General features: G+C 37.6%; 1 protein-coding gene across 5 annotated transcripts in view; it reads right to left on the bottom strand.

Annotated features, from left to right (window-relative positions):
* Positions 1 to 1,244: 1,244 nt before the first annotated feature.
* Positions 1,245 to 15,316, bottom strand: part of LOC115687976 (DExH-box ATP-dependent RNA helicase DExH7, chloroplastic) — a 30,204-nt gene continuing 16,132 nt past the window's right edge. For 4 of the 5 annotated variants that reach the window (XM_056317180.1, XM_056317181.1, XM_056317183.1 and 1 more), the window contains 19 exons: positions 14,963 to 15,045; positions 14,673 to 14,856; positions 13,570 to 13,716; positions 13,383 to 13,484; positions 13,141 to 13,293; positions 11,931 to 12,035; positions 11,367 to 11,507; positions 11,178 to 11,267; positions 11,032 to 11,088; positions 10,720 to 10,803; positions 9,901 to 9,999; positions 9,683 to 9,811; positions 9,208 to 9,278; positions 9,035 to 9,104; positions 6,892 to 6,984; positions 4,815 to 5,027; positions 3,543 to 3,635; positions 2,961 to 3,083; positions 1,245 to 1,868 (listed from right to left, as the gene is read on the bottom strand). In XM_056317180.1, the coding sequence (XP_056173155.1) occupies positions 1,794 to 1,868; positions 2,961 to 3,083; positions 3,543 to 3,635; positions 4,815 to 5,027; positions 6,892 to 6,984; positions 9,035 to 9,104; positions 9,208 to 9,278; positions 9,683 to 9,811; positions 9,901 to 9,999; positions 10,720 to 10,803; positions 11,032 to 11,088; positions 11,178 to 11,267; positions 11,367 to 11,507; positions 11,931 to 12,035; positions 13,141 to 13,293; positions 13,383 to 13,484; positions 13,570 to 13,716; positions 14,673 to 14,856; positions 14,963 to 15,045 (2,112 nt within the window). In that variant the 3' untranslated portion in view covers positions 1,245 to 1,793. The remainder of the gene's footprint in view (positions 1,869 to 2,960; positions 3,084 to 3,542; positions 3,636 to 4,814; positions 5,028 to 6,891; positions 6,985 to 9,034; positions 9,105 to 9,207; positions 9,279 to 9,682; positions 9,812 to 9,900; positions 10,000 to 10,719; positions 10,804 to 11,031; positions 11,089 to 11,177; positions 11,268 to 11,366; positions 11,508 to 11,930; positions 12,036 to 13,140; positions 13,294 to 13,382; positions 13,485 to 13,569; positions 13,717 to 14,672; positions 14,857 to 14,962; positions 15,046 to 15,316) is intronic. The other variant, XR_008817785.1, reaches the window with a different exon arrangement.

The raw sequence follows: 15,316 nt of genomic DNA, 5'->3' as shown, positions 1-15,316 counted from the left end.
ACTGCGTCAGCCAAACCCCCACCGTCCTTTCCTAAATTATTGTGCTGGAAATTTCACGTGCCATGTTCATGAATGCTACAAACATGCAATTTTCTCGGACAGCTCAGATACTTGGGACACAATTAAAATTCACTTCTTTCTTTGAGAAAGCAATAAAACAAATGTCTCCCCAACCATCCGAAAGCAAAACATCTCTCAACCGTAAACTTCGCTTCAAATGCTTCCGATGTGGGAACGACATGGGCGTTAAAATAGAATATCCACGGAATCCTTCGACTTCGCATCACTTTACAAATCACGTCACTGCAAACGAAATGAAGTGGGTCCAAACGAAGAGCCAAATCCCAAGAAGCAATCCCGCAATCCAAAGAAAGAATGAGGCCGGCGCTGGAGGATCCGGGAATTTTCCCGGAAACCGTCGCGATCTTCCGGACTCGGTCGGCTCCCCCCGTGCCCGAGCTGGAGTGGAGTACGGGGGGTAAGCGCTGCTGGAATTTCAGCTGCTTCGAAGCGCGTTGCCATTGCCGGTTGCAAGACGAAGGAAAGCTCAACGCAAAGACCGACCGAGGAAGGGGGAAAATAAAAGAAAAATCGAGGAAATTCCCATCTATATATATGTGTGTGTGTATTTATATGACATTTAGAAAGGATTGAATTTAGGATTAAAATATTTCGAGATTTGAATATTTTTTTGGGAAGGCTAATAGATTGCAATTAGGAAACACGTGAGAGATTATAGAGAATTGTAATTCGCGCAGATGCTTGCAAATTCAATACTTGCAAAATAAATATTTTACGGTATTTAGAATCCTTCAAACGTAAAATACTTTCTGTAATACTATAGGTCATGACTAACACCAAAGAATTTAATGCATGTGGCATTGCATCGCATCGTGGATTTCATACAAATCATCAATCGCTGGATCGAGTAAAGAAAAGAGCAATTGAAGAAAAATTCCAAGGCATCAAAATGGTCGAAAGAGGCCACGCTATGGCGGAAATAGCGGCTCTCTTCTCAATGACAATCACGGGTGCGTAATGCATATTGACTTTGGTAATTTATGAGCTGAAACCGTGCAATGTTTACCATATTTTCGGTTCCAAATCATGTTATGTTAGGACTATATTGAAAACTCTTCAATAGAATATTTAGCTGCTATTTCATAAGGACAAGAATTTTATTGGATGATAATAAAAACGAATTCAAATAAAGAAAATCAAAAAAGAAAGACTTTCTTCGAAGATTGATATAACCTTAACACTTCAATTGACTGATATAGCGATATAGCATGCACAGATACTTTAGAAATACCAACATTTTTCTTAGAACTCTGATTTATTCCTACAGCCTCACCTTCAACAAAGGAAAAAAAAGCGAAGCCTATTAGACCAATCATGCCGGCGATAACATATTGGTTACATTCAGATCTACAAAAGACTAGAGTCCTGTAATTTGTAGCCGCGTAGGCATCGTACTGTAGGCTCATGGTATTATGTGCACAATCACATCTGTGGTGAGTGTGCTTGGGGAGACACATCTTCACTTCACATGCTTGAAAAACGACATGGAAACCTTAACTTCGCCCTCAACATCGAGCTCCAATGATATGCTTACATCAGATGCATCAACCTCCAAACTGCACGGATCATAATGTCAGGAAGCCACAGGCAAGTAGCAACATCGTCAAGAATCATAATCGTGAACATCACACTACAGGTTGGAACTGACATTTTGGCATATAATATGCCCAATTGTGAACAGGAGAAGACTGCTGAGATGCCATTTCAAAGTTTCAGTTTACAGGCGTTTGCTCCTGTAGCAACAAATGAATGATGGAGCTGACGACTTCATTGCTAGCAGACGTATCCTGAAAAACATAGAACTGCATCAGCACGATGTGTATGACCAAGTGCAAGAATAAAGAAGTATAGATCAGAAGGATACTCTACAATCTGCATCTATGCACATCTAACGAAACTGCATAGTAGATTCTGAGCACAAAATATGTATATGCTTGCAACTAATTCTTGCAATTCACGTGAAGAAAATGTATGATGCTCGTATGTCCATATCTCTAGTGAAACGTATTCAGCTTTAAAGAAAGCAATAAAGGTCATTTCTTCCGACTTTTGGTGCAATAGACCAAAAATGAGTGCTGTCCAAATTTTGCTGCGGACATCATTGCACAGGTTTCTTGTGCAATGATTTAACTGTGTAACAGCCAATCTGAATACATCATATGAACAGTAAAGTGGTTGATGCTATACAAGGCAAATGACGTCCACTTTGTCACGGTCAGCAGCAGGATAAGCTTCCAAATTCAGACAAAACTCAATTTGAATCAAAGCCCTGGTCTATATAGGCTATCTCCTAAAATGAGCTAAAGAGTTGAAAAAGTCGATGCATCCGTATGGTCTGGCCTACAACTTCACACTGAACTCTTGCGTTTAAGAATAATGATGAGCTTATCAGATTGTTGAGGAAAAGGACTAAGCAATGAGTAAAAAGGAATAAGCAATAATTCCATCTTTGGCATTATTGCCCCGAGAAAAAAGAGGTTTGTATTCGACCAAAAAAAAAAAAAGAGAGAGGTTTGTGGCAAACTACGGAATTACTATTATCAATTGTACTTAAGTAGTGTGGTATCCAGTTGCTTACTTTTTCAGTTGATACCTCATTATTTATTTTGGAACTCACTAAATCTTGTTTGAGCATGCTTTGAAACATGAGAATTTTGGATAGACTTCACCAATTTAGAAGCATAAGTGAACATTCCACAAAGATAAACTCCTTCAAAGGCAGTGAAGGTAATGACTTGGAAAGTGGTGACTTAAATTGAAATTAAAGAATTCACTCAATCAGATCAGATGACATCAAATGAGTACTAATCTTAATAGACATATACATCAACTTCAAAGTACTCCATAATTTCAGATGAAAGGGAAGCAAACAGCAGTACCTTGGGATTTCTGATCAGCAACTTCAACACAGAATGAAGCATCAATCGAAGTTCCTTGAATATGACAGCTGTTTGAGCCGGTGCCATCAGTTTCAACCATCCATCGATGATAAGGACTCCGGACTGAAACAACCAAGCATCACAAGCACTTAACGTGAAGAAAAATTACCGAAAAATGGAGAAATTCTCGACAGGTTGGAACTGTATGAGTTTTTCACATGAAAAGTTACATCACGGAATACTACAAGTCAATCCCAAAAGTTACCATGGACAACATTTTTACAAAACAGTAAAAATCCATCAGGCATGTTCAACGAGTGTAATTTTGCTATTCTAGGAGACATAGGACATTGATTACAGGCGCACATGCACCCATCAACATGGACACACTATCTCCTCTTGGTTCATCTTATCACTACTGAATCCTGGTGAACTAAAAGTGGGTTACTGTCATTATTAACCAGATCTTTTATGTGTCTTCTTTCTGAAAGAAAATGGAGAGGGGAGATTCTGATGTATTTCCTGCTTCCTAGTTTACAAATACATGCATATATTCAGAGAGAAATTCAACAAGAAGACTACCTTATGCTGAATATCAATGGATCCCCCAAAAAGCAAAATCGAGTAAGGCGAAACAATGGTCGTATCCCGCAGAAATACCTTGCCGGTTTCTACCTGAAAAATGACATTGTAGTCATCAAATTAGCTAATAACAAGAAGGCACCGAATATTTATTTCTTCTATACAGAATTGGAGTTCAACAAGGCAAAAGTGTCAGCTTGACGTGACCCATAAAGCATATCTCACTGCCTACAGTGTTCTAGAGCTCAAACAAAAGTTTAGACATGTATACCACTTGTGAAACGAACTGGTTGTCACAGAACTAATTTCATATCTACAAAAGTACTGACCTCCCTACACTCTTCAAGAATACGTGCTTTACCATGAATGTGTGAATTACTTGACCCGATTATAAGGAAAACCCAGATAAACTCCAGGTTTCAAAAGTTGGATCTATCATTCTCAATTCAAGAAAGAGCACTCTATATCAGCTTACGCTTATTAGACATATAAAAGCTTTACGCACTAACCAGAGAAACAAACTGAGCAAACTGTCCATCATGACACTGTTATTCTATAAGGTTTATGGCAAACCTGAGCATTGCCAACACAGAAACTGAGTCTTGTGACATCTAAAACTCCAGGACCTAATTTAGGTATCAGATTATGTGCTGCCAGAAAGTACTGCTAGACAAATTGAATTCCTTAGAGTTAATATATAACTATTTATCTGACCAATAATACTAAATTCTAGCTAGATCAGCGTGCCCAAAAAAATTTGCAGTCTTCCTCACCGAAGTATGCATGTAGATCAGGAACTTAGTGCATTTCGAGGTTGGAGGCAACTTTTTGAGCTCTTTCTACCAGCCTTTCCCAATAAAGATTTTAACAATTACGATTTCCTTACTGTGACCCCCTCTTGAACCCCTTTTTCGACATGGACTGAACTAGATCATGTGTACATCTCCCATTGAAGATAATGAATGTTCAGTGTTTCATGACCAAACCTCGCCAGTTATCCAATAATTCATATCAATATAGAAAAAGAATGAGCTAATGTTTCTTATGATCCTAATTTTAATGGCTTAACGATAATAGAGAATAGCCAGGGGAGAAAAAACAGGGAAAAGGTTGACAATAAGACTAAGAGGCGGAGGTCAGAAGAAAGAAAAAAATGGTATCAACAAGTCATAGAGCTGAGCTTGGAAAAGATTTGTATAATTTGGGGAACAAATACAAAAGTAGAAGATTAAGAAAACATCGATGCAATTAATTAGCTAGAACTTCACAAACCTTCTCAAGAAAGACCAGAAATGGGTACTGAAATGATCTAAGGCTACTGTTGATGGACGTATGATGTATGTAAACTTCCCTTCTTCCATCATACCAGGCTAGACTACCCTTGGACGACAGACCAGCCGACTGTTTAAGATTGCTGAGAGCTGCCCCAGCCATTCCTACCTCGGTGGCTGCCACATTGGGGTACAGACCTGCACATAGAATTGCCTACAAAGATAACATAAATTAATAAAGTACCATGATATCATCAGACTGAAAAACATATGGTCTAGAGTCTGTGAATAATAAAAAGCTTTCAATGTAACATATGAACCGGAAAACCGAACTCGTATAAAAATGTCTCCAACATAATAATAAAAAAAGAGCCAACTGTTACTTCAACCCATTCAACCACTTGAACACAAATTGATATAATACCAACATAAAGAAAAATGTTGACTTAATGATTCCAAATGTTCTTCCTTCTTCCAAGAAAGAGGTACGTTGCATTCATCTCTCAAAATGGAATTTCATTCAAATAAGAAGGTTGCATGAATCCGCCAATGTGAGCAGCCACATTTTCATGATGAGCATTAACTAGGTATAAAAAGCATAGGCGCAAAGAGTTTTGACAAAGCTTAAGGAATATGGAAACAGCATAATCAACACAAGGCAGCTTAACACTGGCATCTAACTGAAACATGGTTATTGAAATCAAGGTCTACACTTATTCAAGCATTGACATACATTATTTCTCTCAATGTCAAAGTAAACATGAAGCTCATCTGTCAAGGAGATGTTCTGTGCATCACCATGTCTCTAGCAGTCAAGTCATTAATTAAACCATGGATGAACCATCCCTAATCTTCAGCTTGGTGAACAGCCCTTTATTTCTTTTGATGTTGCTCCAACTGGTCGGTGGGATGGTTTTCATATGTTCTACTCAAGGGGATGGTTCCTCCCTACTTCTCTACAGTTCTAAAACTTTACTAACGTTAAATTAAGTGCCCAACACTGTAAAATTTTATTGTGTTAGAGGTTCTGAAGAAGATTGGCACTGATCAGTGTTGTCTCTAAAGAAGTTGGATTAAAAACCACGTTTACTTTACTCTTTTACATTTCTCTTGATTGATATGTCAAAAGTACTTATGGATGAGAGACTTAAATCCTAGCTATATGAATTTGACTTCAGATAAATCCACATTATGCATAGTGAAATGTATGGCGAATTTGATCAACTTGCAGGCAATAATGCTCCAAGTTCCTTTCTTTCACGTTATCTAGCCTCACTGAGATATTCAAAACCATGACTGTTGTGCTTGACTTCTAATGGAAAGCTAGGTATATATTTAACCTCAACTTCCTATAATTAGCGGCCAAACTAGGTGGGATGATATTTCACTTCTAGCAATTAGTTAGCTTGATCTTATGATTGTGCTGTCATCAGAACATTTGGTCCCAATGAAGACAGACGATCCTAACTGGAATCATTCTTTTGTAAACTAGACTAGACCGGCCAATTCAACTGGCAGCCAGAAGTAATTCCTGTCTGGTTGAGTAATTCAACCATTATAACCCACTTAAAGTGGCTCCATGACTTAAAAAATGTTGTCAGGGCCCCTCTTCATTGATTTCAATGATTGTAGAGCTTCTTCCATCCAACACTAGTCATGAATTGGTCCATTGCTGGCGCAAGGTGAGAGATTTACTAGGTTGAAACTTGAATTTTGAAAAGAAGAGACTTAGACATGAGTGAGAGAAAAACAAAGAGTTGCAGTATTCAACAAGGAGTATTGCTTAAATGTAACGTAGATTGTCAGAACGTGATGATTTTGACTATGTATGATCTGAAAAAAGAAAATTGAGAAGAAAAAAGATAATGAAATTTGACGATAGGAAAAAGGAGTCAAAGCTTTTGAGGAAAAATCTTTTTGTCACTCAACCATTGATTGCTGCTTAAGGTGCATTTACTAGTATATGGTGTAATCAACAGTGGAATACATGTCAAACCAGTTCAATCGGCCTCAATTTGAAATTATAACTAGAACTGAAATTGCATGCCAAATTCAACTGAAAGAAATATTTTTCTTACCTTTACAACTGACGAATGATGCGAGTGCCTATTGAAAGGTTGTGATAAATCAGAAAGCCAACTGTCAAGATTTTCCTTCTTTCTTTGCATAACCTGAGCCACATAATCATGTCACTGTTAGAACTTATATAAAGATGGTTCCTTCATTATGATATAATGCACCTTTTACCACCTAATGTATAAAAGACTTGAAGCTAAATTCACCGTGAGTACACCATAAGACTTATAATGAACAAGTTCCGATATAGTAGTAAGTTAGGACTATATATGAAAATTCTCCTAAGGGAAACCACAGGTTAAACGAGTAAAAAACCCTTAATAGTGGAAGACGATGTACATTTTCTGGCAAGAAAATCCTACGTGAACCTAGCCAATGAGACACAGGGAAAGTGGTGAGGGAAGGACACAACAAATCCAGCCAGGTCAGATTTAATTGGTGGGTGTTTTTTTTTTTTTTTTTTTGGGGGGGGTTGCCCTAATTTTTTGTGGTTGGATGATCTGCCCATCCATATGTCCTTCAAGTCTATCCACCTCACTGGATCCACAATCCATCTTAAAGGACATATTGCGCATGCATGCGTGCCCTTCCTTTTTTTAATCTTTTGCATTGGTTTTTATCTGGACTCCCATTGTTGGATGAGAAGAATAATAAGATTACACTAGAAACTAACGTGAGCTCCAATGTCCCATTTCATTTCAGTAAAAAAGTTATGCTTTTGGCATAAGAAAAATTATAGTTTGAATTTCGAATTAAGAAAGTAAATCTTCATGCTATTTGCACTATTTTTCTTCTAAGATCTGATTTGTCATTGAGCACACTGATGATAAAGTGATCTGCTGCATATAAAAACAACCCATTATCCATAGGTGACACCATTTGAGAGATAGACTTCTGTTCAAAACTTAATATTTTGGATATCTTAGAGTCAATTATATACTCTTTCATTTAATCACAAAGAGAAATAAATAAGTAAAGGACTAAATATAATTCTCTACAGATACATGACATTCTCCAAACTAAATACCTTGACCAATTCTGTCGTTGCTGTATTTACTCCTTTACCAAGATTAACAAAGAAACAAAATTAAACATTTTCTGTTATTTTGAGTAGCTAGGTGTCAATTATGATTCTTTAATTATATCACCAAGAGAAATTGTTAAGTAAAGGACTAAAGATGATTCTCTACAGTTACATGATATGGTCCAAGCAACCATAGCATAAGTCATGTATCAATTTTGTGGTAGCTGTAATATTTTTTTAATAAGGCTCCGTTCGTTTGGCGGAAAATATTCTCCCGGAAAATATTCTCCGGGTTTTCCGGTGTTCGGGGGGCGGAAAACGTTTTCCGTGGGAAAATATTTTCCTTCCCCCCTCACAAAATAGCCCAAGTCTACGGAAAATGACTTCCGCTTCTTCAAAAGCGGAAATCATTTTCCGGAGCTTCTTCTTCTTCTTCTTCACTAAGGTCGCTGGCCGCCGCCACTGCCGCTGGTCGCCGCGCCGCCGCCGCGGACGCCGGACGTTGGCCGCCGGTCGCCGGCCGCCGCCGGACGCCGGACGTTGGCTGCCGGTCGCCGCGCCGCAGCGCGCTGCGCCGCCGAGCCGCCGGGCGCCACGCTGCCGCCGCCGCCGCCGCCGCCGACCGCGGACGCCGCCGGCGAAAAATATTTTCCGAAACTTTTTCATATTGGTCGCCGAACACCGGAAAATTATGTTCCGGGAAAACATTTTCCAGGAAAATGACTTCCGGGAAAATATTTTCCAAAAGGAGAATATTTTCCGCCAAACGAACGGAGCCTAAGAGAAAAATGGAAATATTGCGAAAATGGTGATATTTCTGATAAACAATTTCTAACTTCACTATAGCATTAAATCTGATCTATAAAATCACCTATGATAACATTAATTTAATGTAAAATGGTTGTATTATGAAACAACGGTTACAGCTGCTTTAGAATGTAAGGATAACAATGCTTACAGCTACCCGATAATGTAAAAATATCGATCATTGAACATCTCATATTAGCATCCTAGTTTGTAAATAATGTACTCCAACTTACTTTAAAATGCGCAATAGTTTAATGAAGATAATGTATAATATACAGATCGGCTAGTGCATTAACTGCAGGTAGAACATCCACCTGGTAATTCTTGGGAAAACTGATAAGCCCAATATCTGCTAGCAGAGTTCCAAACTGTACTCTCATGTCCCTACAGATTAGTACCTCCATCAGAAAATCAGACGCGAAAAAAGAAAAGTAGGTGTTGGACCGGTTGGCTTACTACCAACATGAAAAGTTAAGAAGACATTCACCTTATCATGAACATAACTGGACTGCTCAAAAAGTATGAATTGCAAAACTGTTGAGCAGCTTTGACTCCTTTCTGCAGAAACAACATTGGTACAAGTATTGAAGAGCATGCTTTGGATAGACATGGTTGTGTTTGAAAACTACATGTATTATATTAACAGCAGAGAATTCCTTCATTTACCGAATTTCAATTTGCAAAACAAAGGGAAATTGCAAAAAACGAAAAGTAACTGGAAAATAAAGTCTCCTTGGCACCATCGAGCATGCGAATCCCAACTTACAAAACAAACTTACATGCAGGAGATATTCAAAGGGATAAAAGAAAGAAAGAAAGAAATGAGAACATAAAAGGAGAAAACACAGTACGACCCCATAATCAGCGTCCTGAACAGGCATTACCACTACTTATCATGAAATTCATAAGTCGTGGTTTTGGAGAGCTATTTGAAGACCTAATGAAAGAAAAAGCCAGCAAACCTCATTAAGAACTTTTTCCCATTTCTTGTACACAACCATCATTAATAGATGGTCGGACTGCCGGTCACCCTCATTTAGATCCGTCTTATCAGTCAGCAAAGCCAGTTTTGCCCTTTCAACGGTGTGCTTCTGGAGATGAAAATACAATGTGGTCATGGACTTGCCCAAGTTCATGCACAAAGACATAAAATAGAATATAAAAGAAATTTGGAACAAACCTCATCCTTTGGGTACACAAATGGGGATTTATAGCTCAAAAAAGCCGATATTGAAAGAATGGGCGACAAGCAGCCAAAAATTGCACCATAAAGCATCATCTGGAATTTGAATGAAAAATGAAAATTCTTTAGCAAAGTTACCAATGAAACATATAAAATGACACAACCAAGCTTCATCAGCAAAGTCAGGATCTCCCTGCCAACACCTCACCATATATGAAATTTGAGAAAATAGGCTATTTGGAGGAGACAGATCATAATTATAAGAAACTGCAAAGTGGAACGAAATATACTGTGGGCATTGATAAAGCATATCCTAGGCTGCAATAATGAATTGGTCTAGAAAGAGATGATGTGTTTGTACACTCACGTTGTTTATCTAGTCAATAGAACACTTTACCAATTCAGCTTCTGTGATCAAGGTAAATCAGATTGAAATTGTTCCTGAATTATTGTATTCCTTTGTTCCACTCTATTTTGTCAGAATAACTTCCAAAGCATTGCCAGATAGATCCCGATAATAAAAGACTTTCCCATTAGGGGTATGTCTCAATCCATCAACAAAATTGAAACAAATAGGAATCAAGGTACTTGTCCCCTAATAAGATCAGTTTTACAGTGTAAGGCAAATTTGCACATTTTACTTTCTATTGGTATAAAGACTTACCAGTAGACATGCCTATTTTTTTTCTCATGACATGAGAAGAAGTGGACAAGCTTAACATTTCAGTTAACACTCTGGAGTAAAAAAAGCTACGATTTGTACTTCCGATGTACAAACTTGGACACACAGAGTATAAGTGTTGAATTCGTTCAAACCTTCCCTATTAGAACGTCAACTGGAAGTTTTGCAAGATGATATCCGAGAGGAGTCAACTCTTCATTCCCTTCCAATGCACCAACCTATAAAAATAAAGTAATAAATAAATTTGCAGGGATACCATAATTTACAAAATACCTGAAGTCAAATTAATGGTATAATAGTGAATATCTCTTTATGAGTATGATACCCCATCAAATGATTCTGCTAACATCATCTTTCTGGCAAGTTTTAAGGTAAAATACAAACTCTCCTTATGGTTTATTCAGAACCAACACTAATAAATTATATTCCTGATGGTCATTAAGTACCTCATACAACAATGAAATTGCTGAAGTCATAGCCTCTTCTCTTGGAGGTTCTAAGGCCTGCAAAGCAGAAAAATTGAACAAAGTAAACTAATATCATTACAAAATAAGAGGAAAAAGACACTTGATCGAGAATCAACACTAATTACCTTGAACAGGAAGGGTTTTATGTAACCCAGAGAAAGTAGCTTAATCTGTAAACATAACTCTACCAAGGGCATTCGAAGCATCTCAGGAGCCTTCCAGCATAAAACAATCAAGTGAACACAAAAAAAACAAACAGAATTGACTGTCCAAGCAAATAGAAAACTATCAGAAATTAATTCGACAGTAAACACCTGAAAAGGCCGCATTAGCTTCTCAAATCTATGATGTGTATATAAGCAGAAGCACGTTCCTGGTTTCACACGCCCAGCTCTTCCTCGCCGCTGTTTTGAATTCGCTTGAGATATCCAATCTTCTACCATGCTAGTTAATTTCTATACAAAAAGAATCAAGCCACTGTAACAAGTCAATAAACTCCTCAAAAGTTACAGTTTCTCCAATTATCGTGACCCGCGCCGTTAGGTATCAACTATACCCAAAACTTTTTACAAGCATAGACTACATAAAATTTAGTCAAACAAAGGTGCACGGATGGATTAGCATATGAACATTCACACTTTACAGAACAAGATTACAAGCTCATTTTACTTCACCGACAAGTGAGCCACAAACAAAAGGTAATTTTCAAGCAATAAGATTATGAAAATAGCAGGTGTTCACATATGAATAAAGGTATTCTAAGCATGCCAACTGCTGCATTATTGAGGATCTGCCACGAATAGTAAACCATCTTGCACTACGCTCTACATGTTTGCAATGCAATGCAAATTATAATAGAAGAGGAGTGCAGCACCAACCTTTTGTGGGTTATACCGATTTTCCTTGTGCTTTCCACTGTCAATGACATAAACAACATCATCGATTGTTATACTTGTCTCTGCTATATTTGTAGCTACAATGACCTATGAAAATATGATAGAAGAACTTAAGTCATAAAAATAACCAATATATCATCAACATGAGAAACAATTCTCTTCCAAGTATGATAAAAGAAATGACTTAAGATTCCTTCTTTCCAGAGAAAGCAAATGGTAAGACAACTTCTTTGTTTTTCTGAAAATAAGGGCGAAATGTATTCCTGGCATCTGCCAAGCACATATGCAGCCTTTTTCTTCCGGAACTTTTGGACCAATCTAACTTCATGATAAGCAGCATCTACTGTCTAACCTTCTAACTCCACCTCATTACAGAAGTTTCACTCAATTAAAATCCTTATTTCCAAGTCATTTTGGTACAGAACATCTATATTGCCATGTCTCCTGTAAAAAACATGTGTAAATTTCTTAAATCCGCTTGGACAGATATAAGGAAATACATGAACAGAAGTCTTTGATATTATTACTTCAATGGATTCATCTAGAAACCACTGTCAATGGAGTCGTTTCCTTACAAGTGGTCTTAAGACCAAGGCCCTGTAAATGTCCAGGCTAATTAACCCGCAACCCCCCACCCCCCGAAAAAAAAACAAAAGAAAAAGAGGTGGAGTTTCGAGACCACTTGGGTAAAAACGCTGGTGTATGGTATAAAATTCCTACTTTAAATGTCATACAAGGTCTTCTCGCTTATTTCATCTGCCTGATAAGTCATTGTCTCCCAGGAATTCCATGCCCATTTGGATAACTACGTCCAATATATGATAACATGTCAAAAGAAAAAATTCTAACAACCCCTTTAATGCATTTTCTATTCTATCTTCACAGTGGCAAAAATGAGTGTCAATTTAATCTCTTGCTTCAATCAACAAATCTACAAAACTTGATGTACTGCAACTACTCATTACACAGGAATATCATGGGTAAGATGCAGAATCAAATGATTAGACAGGAAAACTTTTCCCTTCTCCAAATATCTACTTTTCATCATGTATATCTGTTATTGAGCAAGCCATTAGCAAGTGCATCGCCATTCGAAAAACAAGAAAAGTGATTTTATGCTCAGAATCAAGGTGTACCACAGTCAGAAGAGTGCTTAATCTCGGGAACTGGGAAAATTATAACAGAAGCATACCTTGCGTATATTTGCAGGAGGCTGTGAAAAAGGTTTCTTTTGGTCATTTGGTGCCAAAGATGAATGTAAAGGAAGAATCCAATCAGATGATGGCCCACTAAAACGATAAGAGGCAGTCAACTTATCAACTAGCTGATGAATTTCATAGACTCCCTGTGTATGTGGTGAAAGAGGAGTATTACAGTTTTTTCAAAATGAAAACATCACAAAACCAAGTTTCCACAGTTATTGAAGCAACTTACGGGTAAAAAAATCAGTATTGCTCCCTCACCACAAGTTTCATCAACATGACACACCAAGTCTTCAAGAAGATCATAGTCAATGATATCCTCATTTAATTTTCTCTGTATAGAAGGTTGTGAAGTTGGATAATAGTAAGTGGTAAGAAAAGTAATCCATTATTGATAAGTGGATTCTATAAACATTTACCAAGTTCAAGCGAGTTTGCTCGCTATAAGCTTGGTAATTACTTGGCTCATAATATGGATTCAGACAGTCTTCTGACAGCTGAGAATCATCACCCCATGCAGACAAGACAAGATTCTTCTTCCCTCGATGGTTGTCCACATGACCTCTCTGAAATGAAAGCAGATCCATGACAATTAGGAAAAAAAAAAAAAAAAACTCTGCACGATGTACAGATAACACCCAAGTTTCCAAAACGTAGGTTGATGTATAAGGAAGAAATTCCAGTAATGAGATTTTCAATATCCTTGAAAAGCAGATGGTAAAAGAAAAAAGGAATTATGCAGGAAAGAAAGAACAAAATTCAAACACTAAGTTATTTTCCAGGCAAAAATAAAAACCGATGATTGTTGTTCAACCATACAGGCAGCCTAAATAATTGGCTAATGATGAACGACAATGCCATGCATATACACAGCTTAGCAGATCAAGAAAATCAAGCCCATGGATTCTGACAGAAAAATTACTATGTAATCATGTTTCCTACCATAATTGCTTATCCACATTCTTACTTGTGCATTATTCGAATGCATTAAATTCAACAATAACAAAACATGTACAGCTAAACGCATTCACCTTGTCCGGAAACAGAACATATGTTACAGCTAGTGCTTGTTCTCTCTAAATGGAGAGGGCATGCAGCTAGCCATAGATGTCTACCTTTTAGCAGAGAGGGCATTCACTTTACAGCCATTGTTTGAACATTATTTCAAATCTTTAATAAGTACCGGAGGTGCCAACATAGAACTAGAACCCTAAGTGTACGAAACTTTAAATGGTGAAAATGACAAACAAAGTTTGTTTGATAGTAGCCATCAATTGAATACCGAATGCAATCAACTTTTCAGTGAACACAGAAAGCAAATATATTCGGTAGAAATAGTGCTGCTCATATTCCAATACTATCGAAAGCCCTCCAGTCGAAAGACTTAAGTAGCTTCTTCTTGAAAGCATTCGGTGATCTTTTTTGAACCTAATCTTTCTTAATAGAAAACATTCTCGATCTTATTCAGGGCAGAACGTCGAAAATTTCAACACAGAAGTTGCACGTTTCACTACTAGGATACCTTGTCTTTAGAGGATGTTTCCCATCTTATAGAAGCTGGAGAATCTGAAGCAAGACGATACTCAAGTGTTTCATGTATATCCTCCAGAAAGTATGTTTTCACAGGATGTGTCCGGCCTTGTGCTGTTATTACAGGGCAGTTACCAAAGTACCTTGAGAACAAAGCTGAATCAACTGTTGCGGACCTGGTAAAGGAAAATAAAGCAGATGCTAGGGGTTACCCGAAGCTCGTCAATCATCAAAAATGAATTAGTTCAGAATGATGTTGTCCAATTTAAGAGGTCAACTTACATTAGAATTACTTTCAGCACCTGCCCATTGTGAGCAGACTGTCTCTCAAGAAGATTCTTCAAGACAATAAGTAGAAAGTCACCCTGTCATGGGGAAGAAACTGGTCAACGTTTTCCAGGCCATATCCCTCATTCCAGCAGTACAAAGAAAATGCTAAAGTTACACAGACAGAGATTCGACAACAAGGAAGTTAACATAATTGTCAGAGGAAAGGGGATCAAATAAACATATTTGTTAACTGTGTGATCCCGTCATTTGTTATTCACACCATAAGAAAAGTTTTCCCACTTCATTTACTATTCACACCATAATAAAAGATTTCCCATTCCATCCTCGTTAGGCCACAACTTTACG

Source organism: Syzygium oleosum, unplaced genomic scaffold, assembly GCF_021117445.2.
Source record: "Syzygium oleosum isolate NSW1041296 unplaced genomic scaffold, Sole_v2.1 Sole_v2.13, whole genome shotgun sequence".
NCBI classification, from domain to species: domain Eukaryota; kingdom Viridiplantae; phylum Streptophyta; class Magnoliopsida; order Myrtales; family Myrtaceae; genus Syzygium; species Syzygium oleosum.
This window is presented reverse-complemented; position numbering and strand designations above follow the sequence as displayed.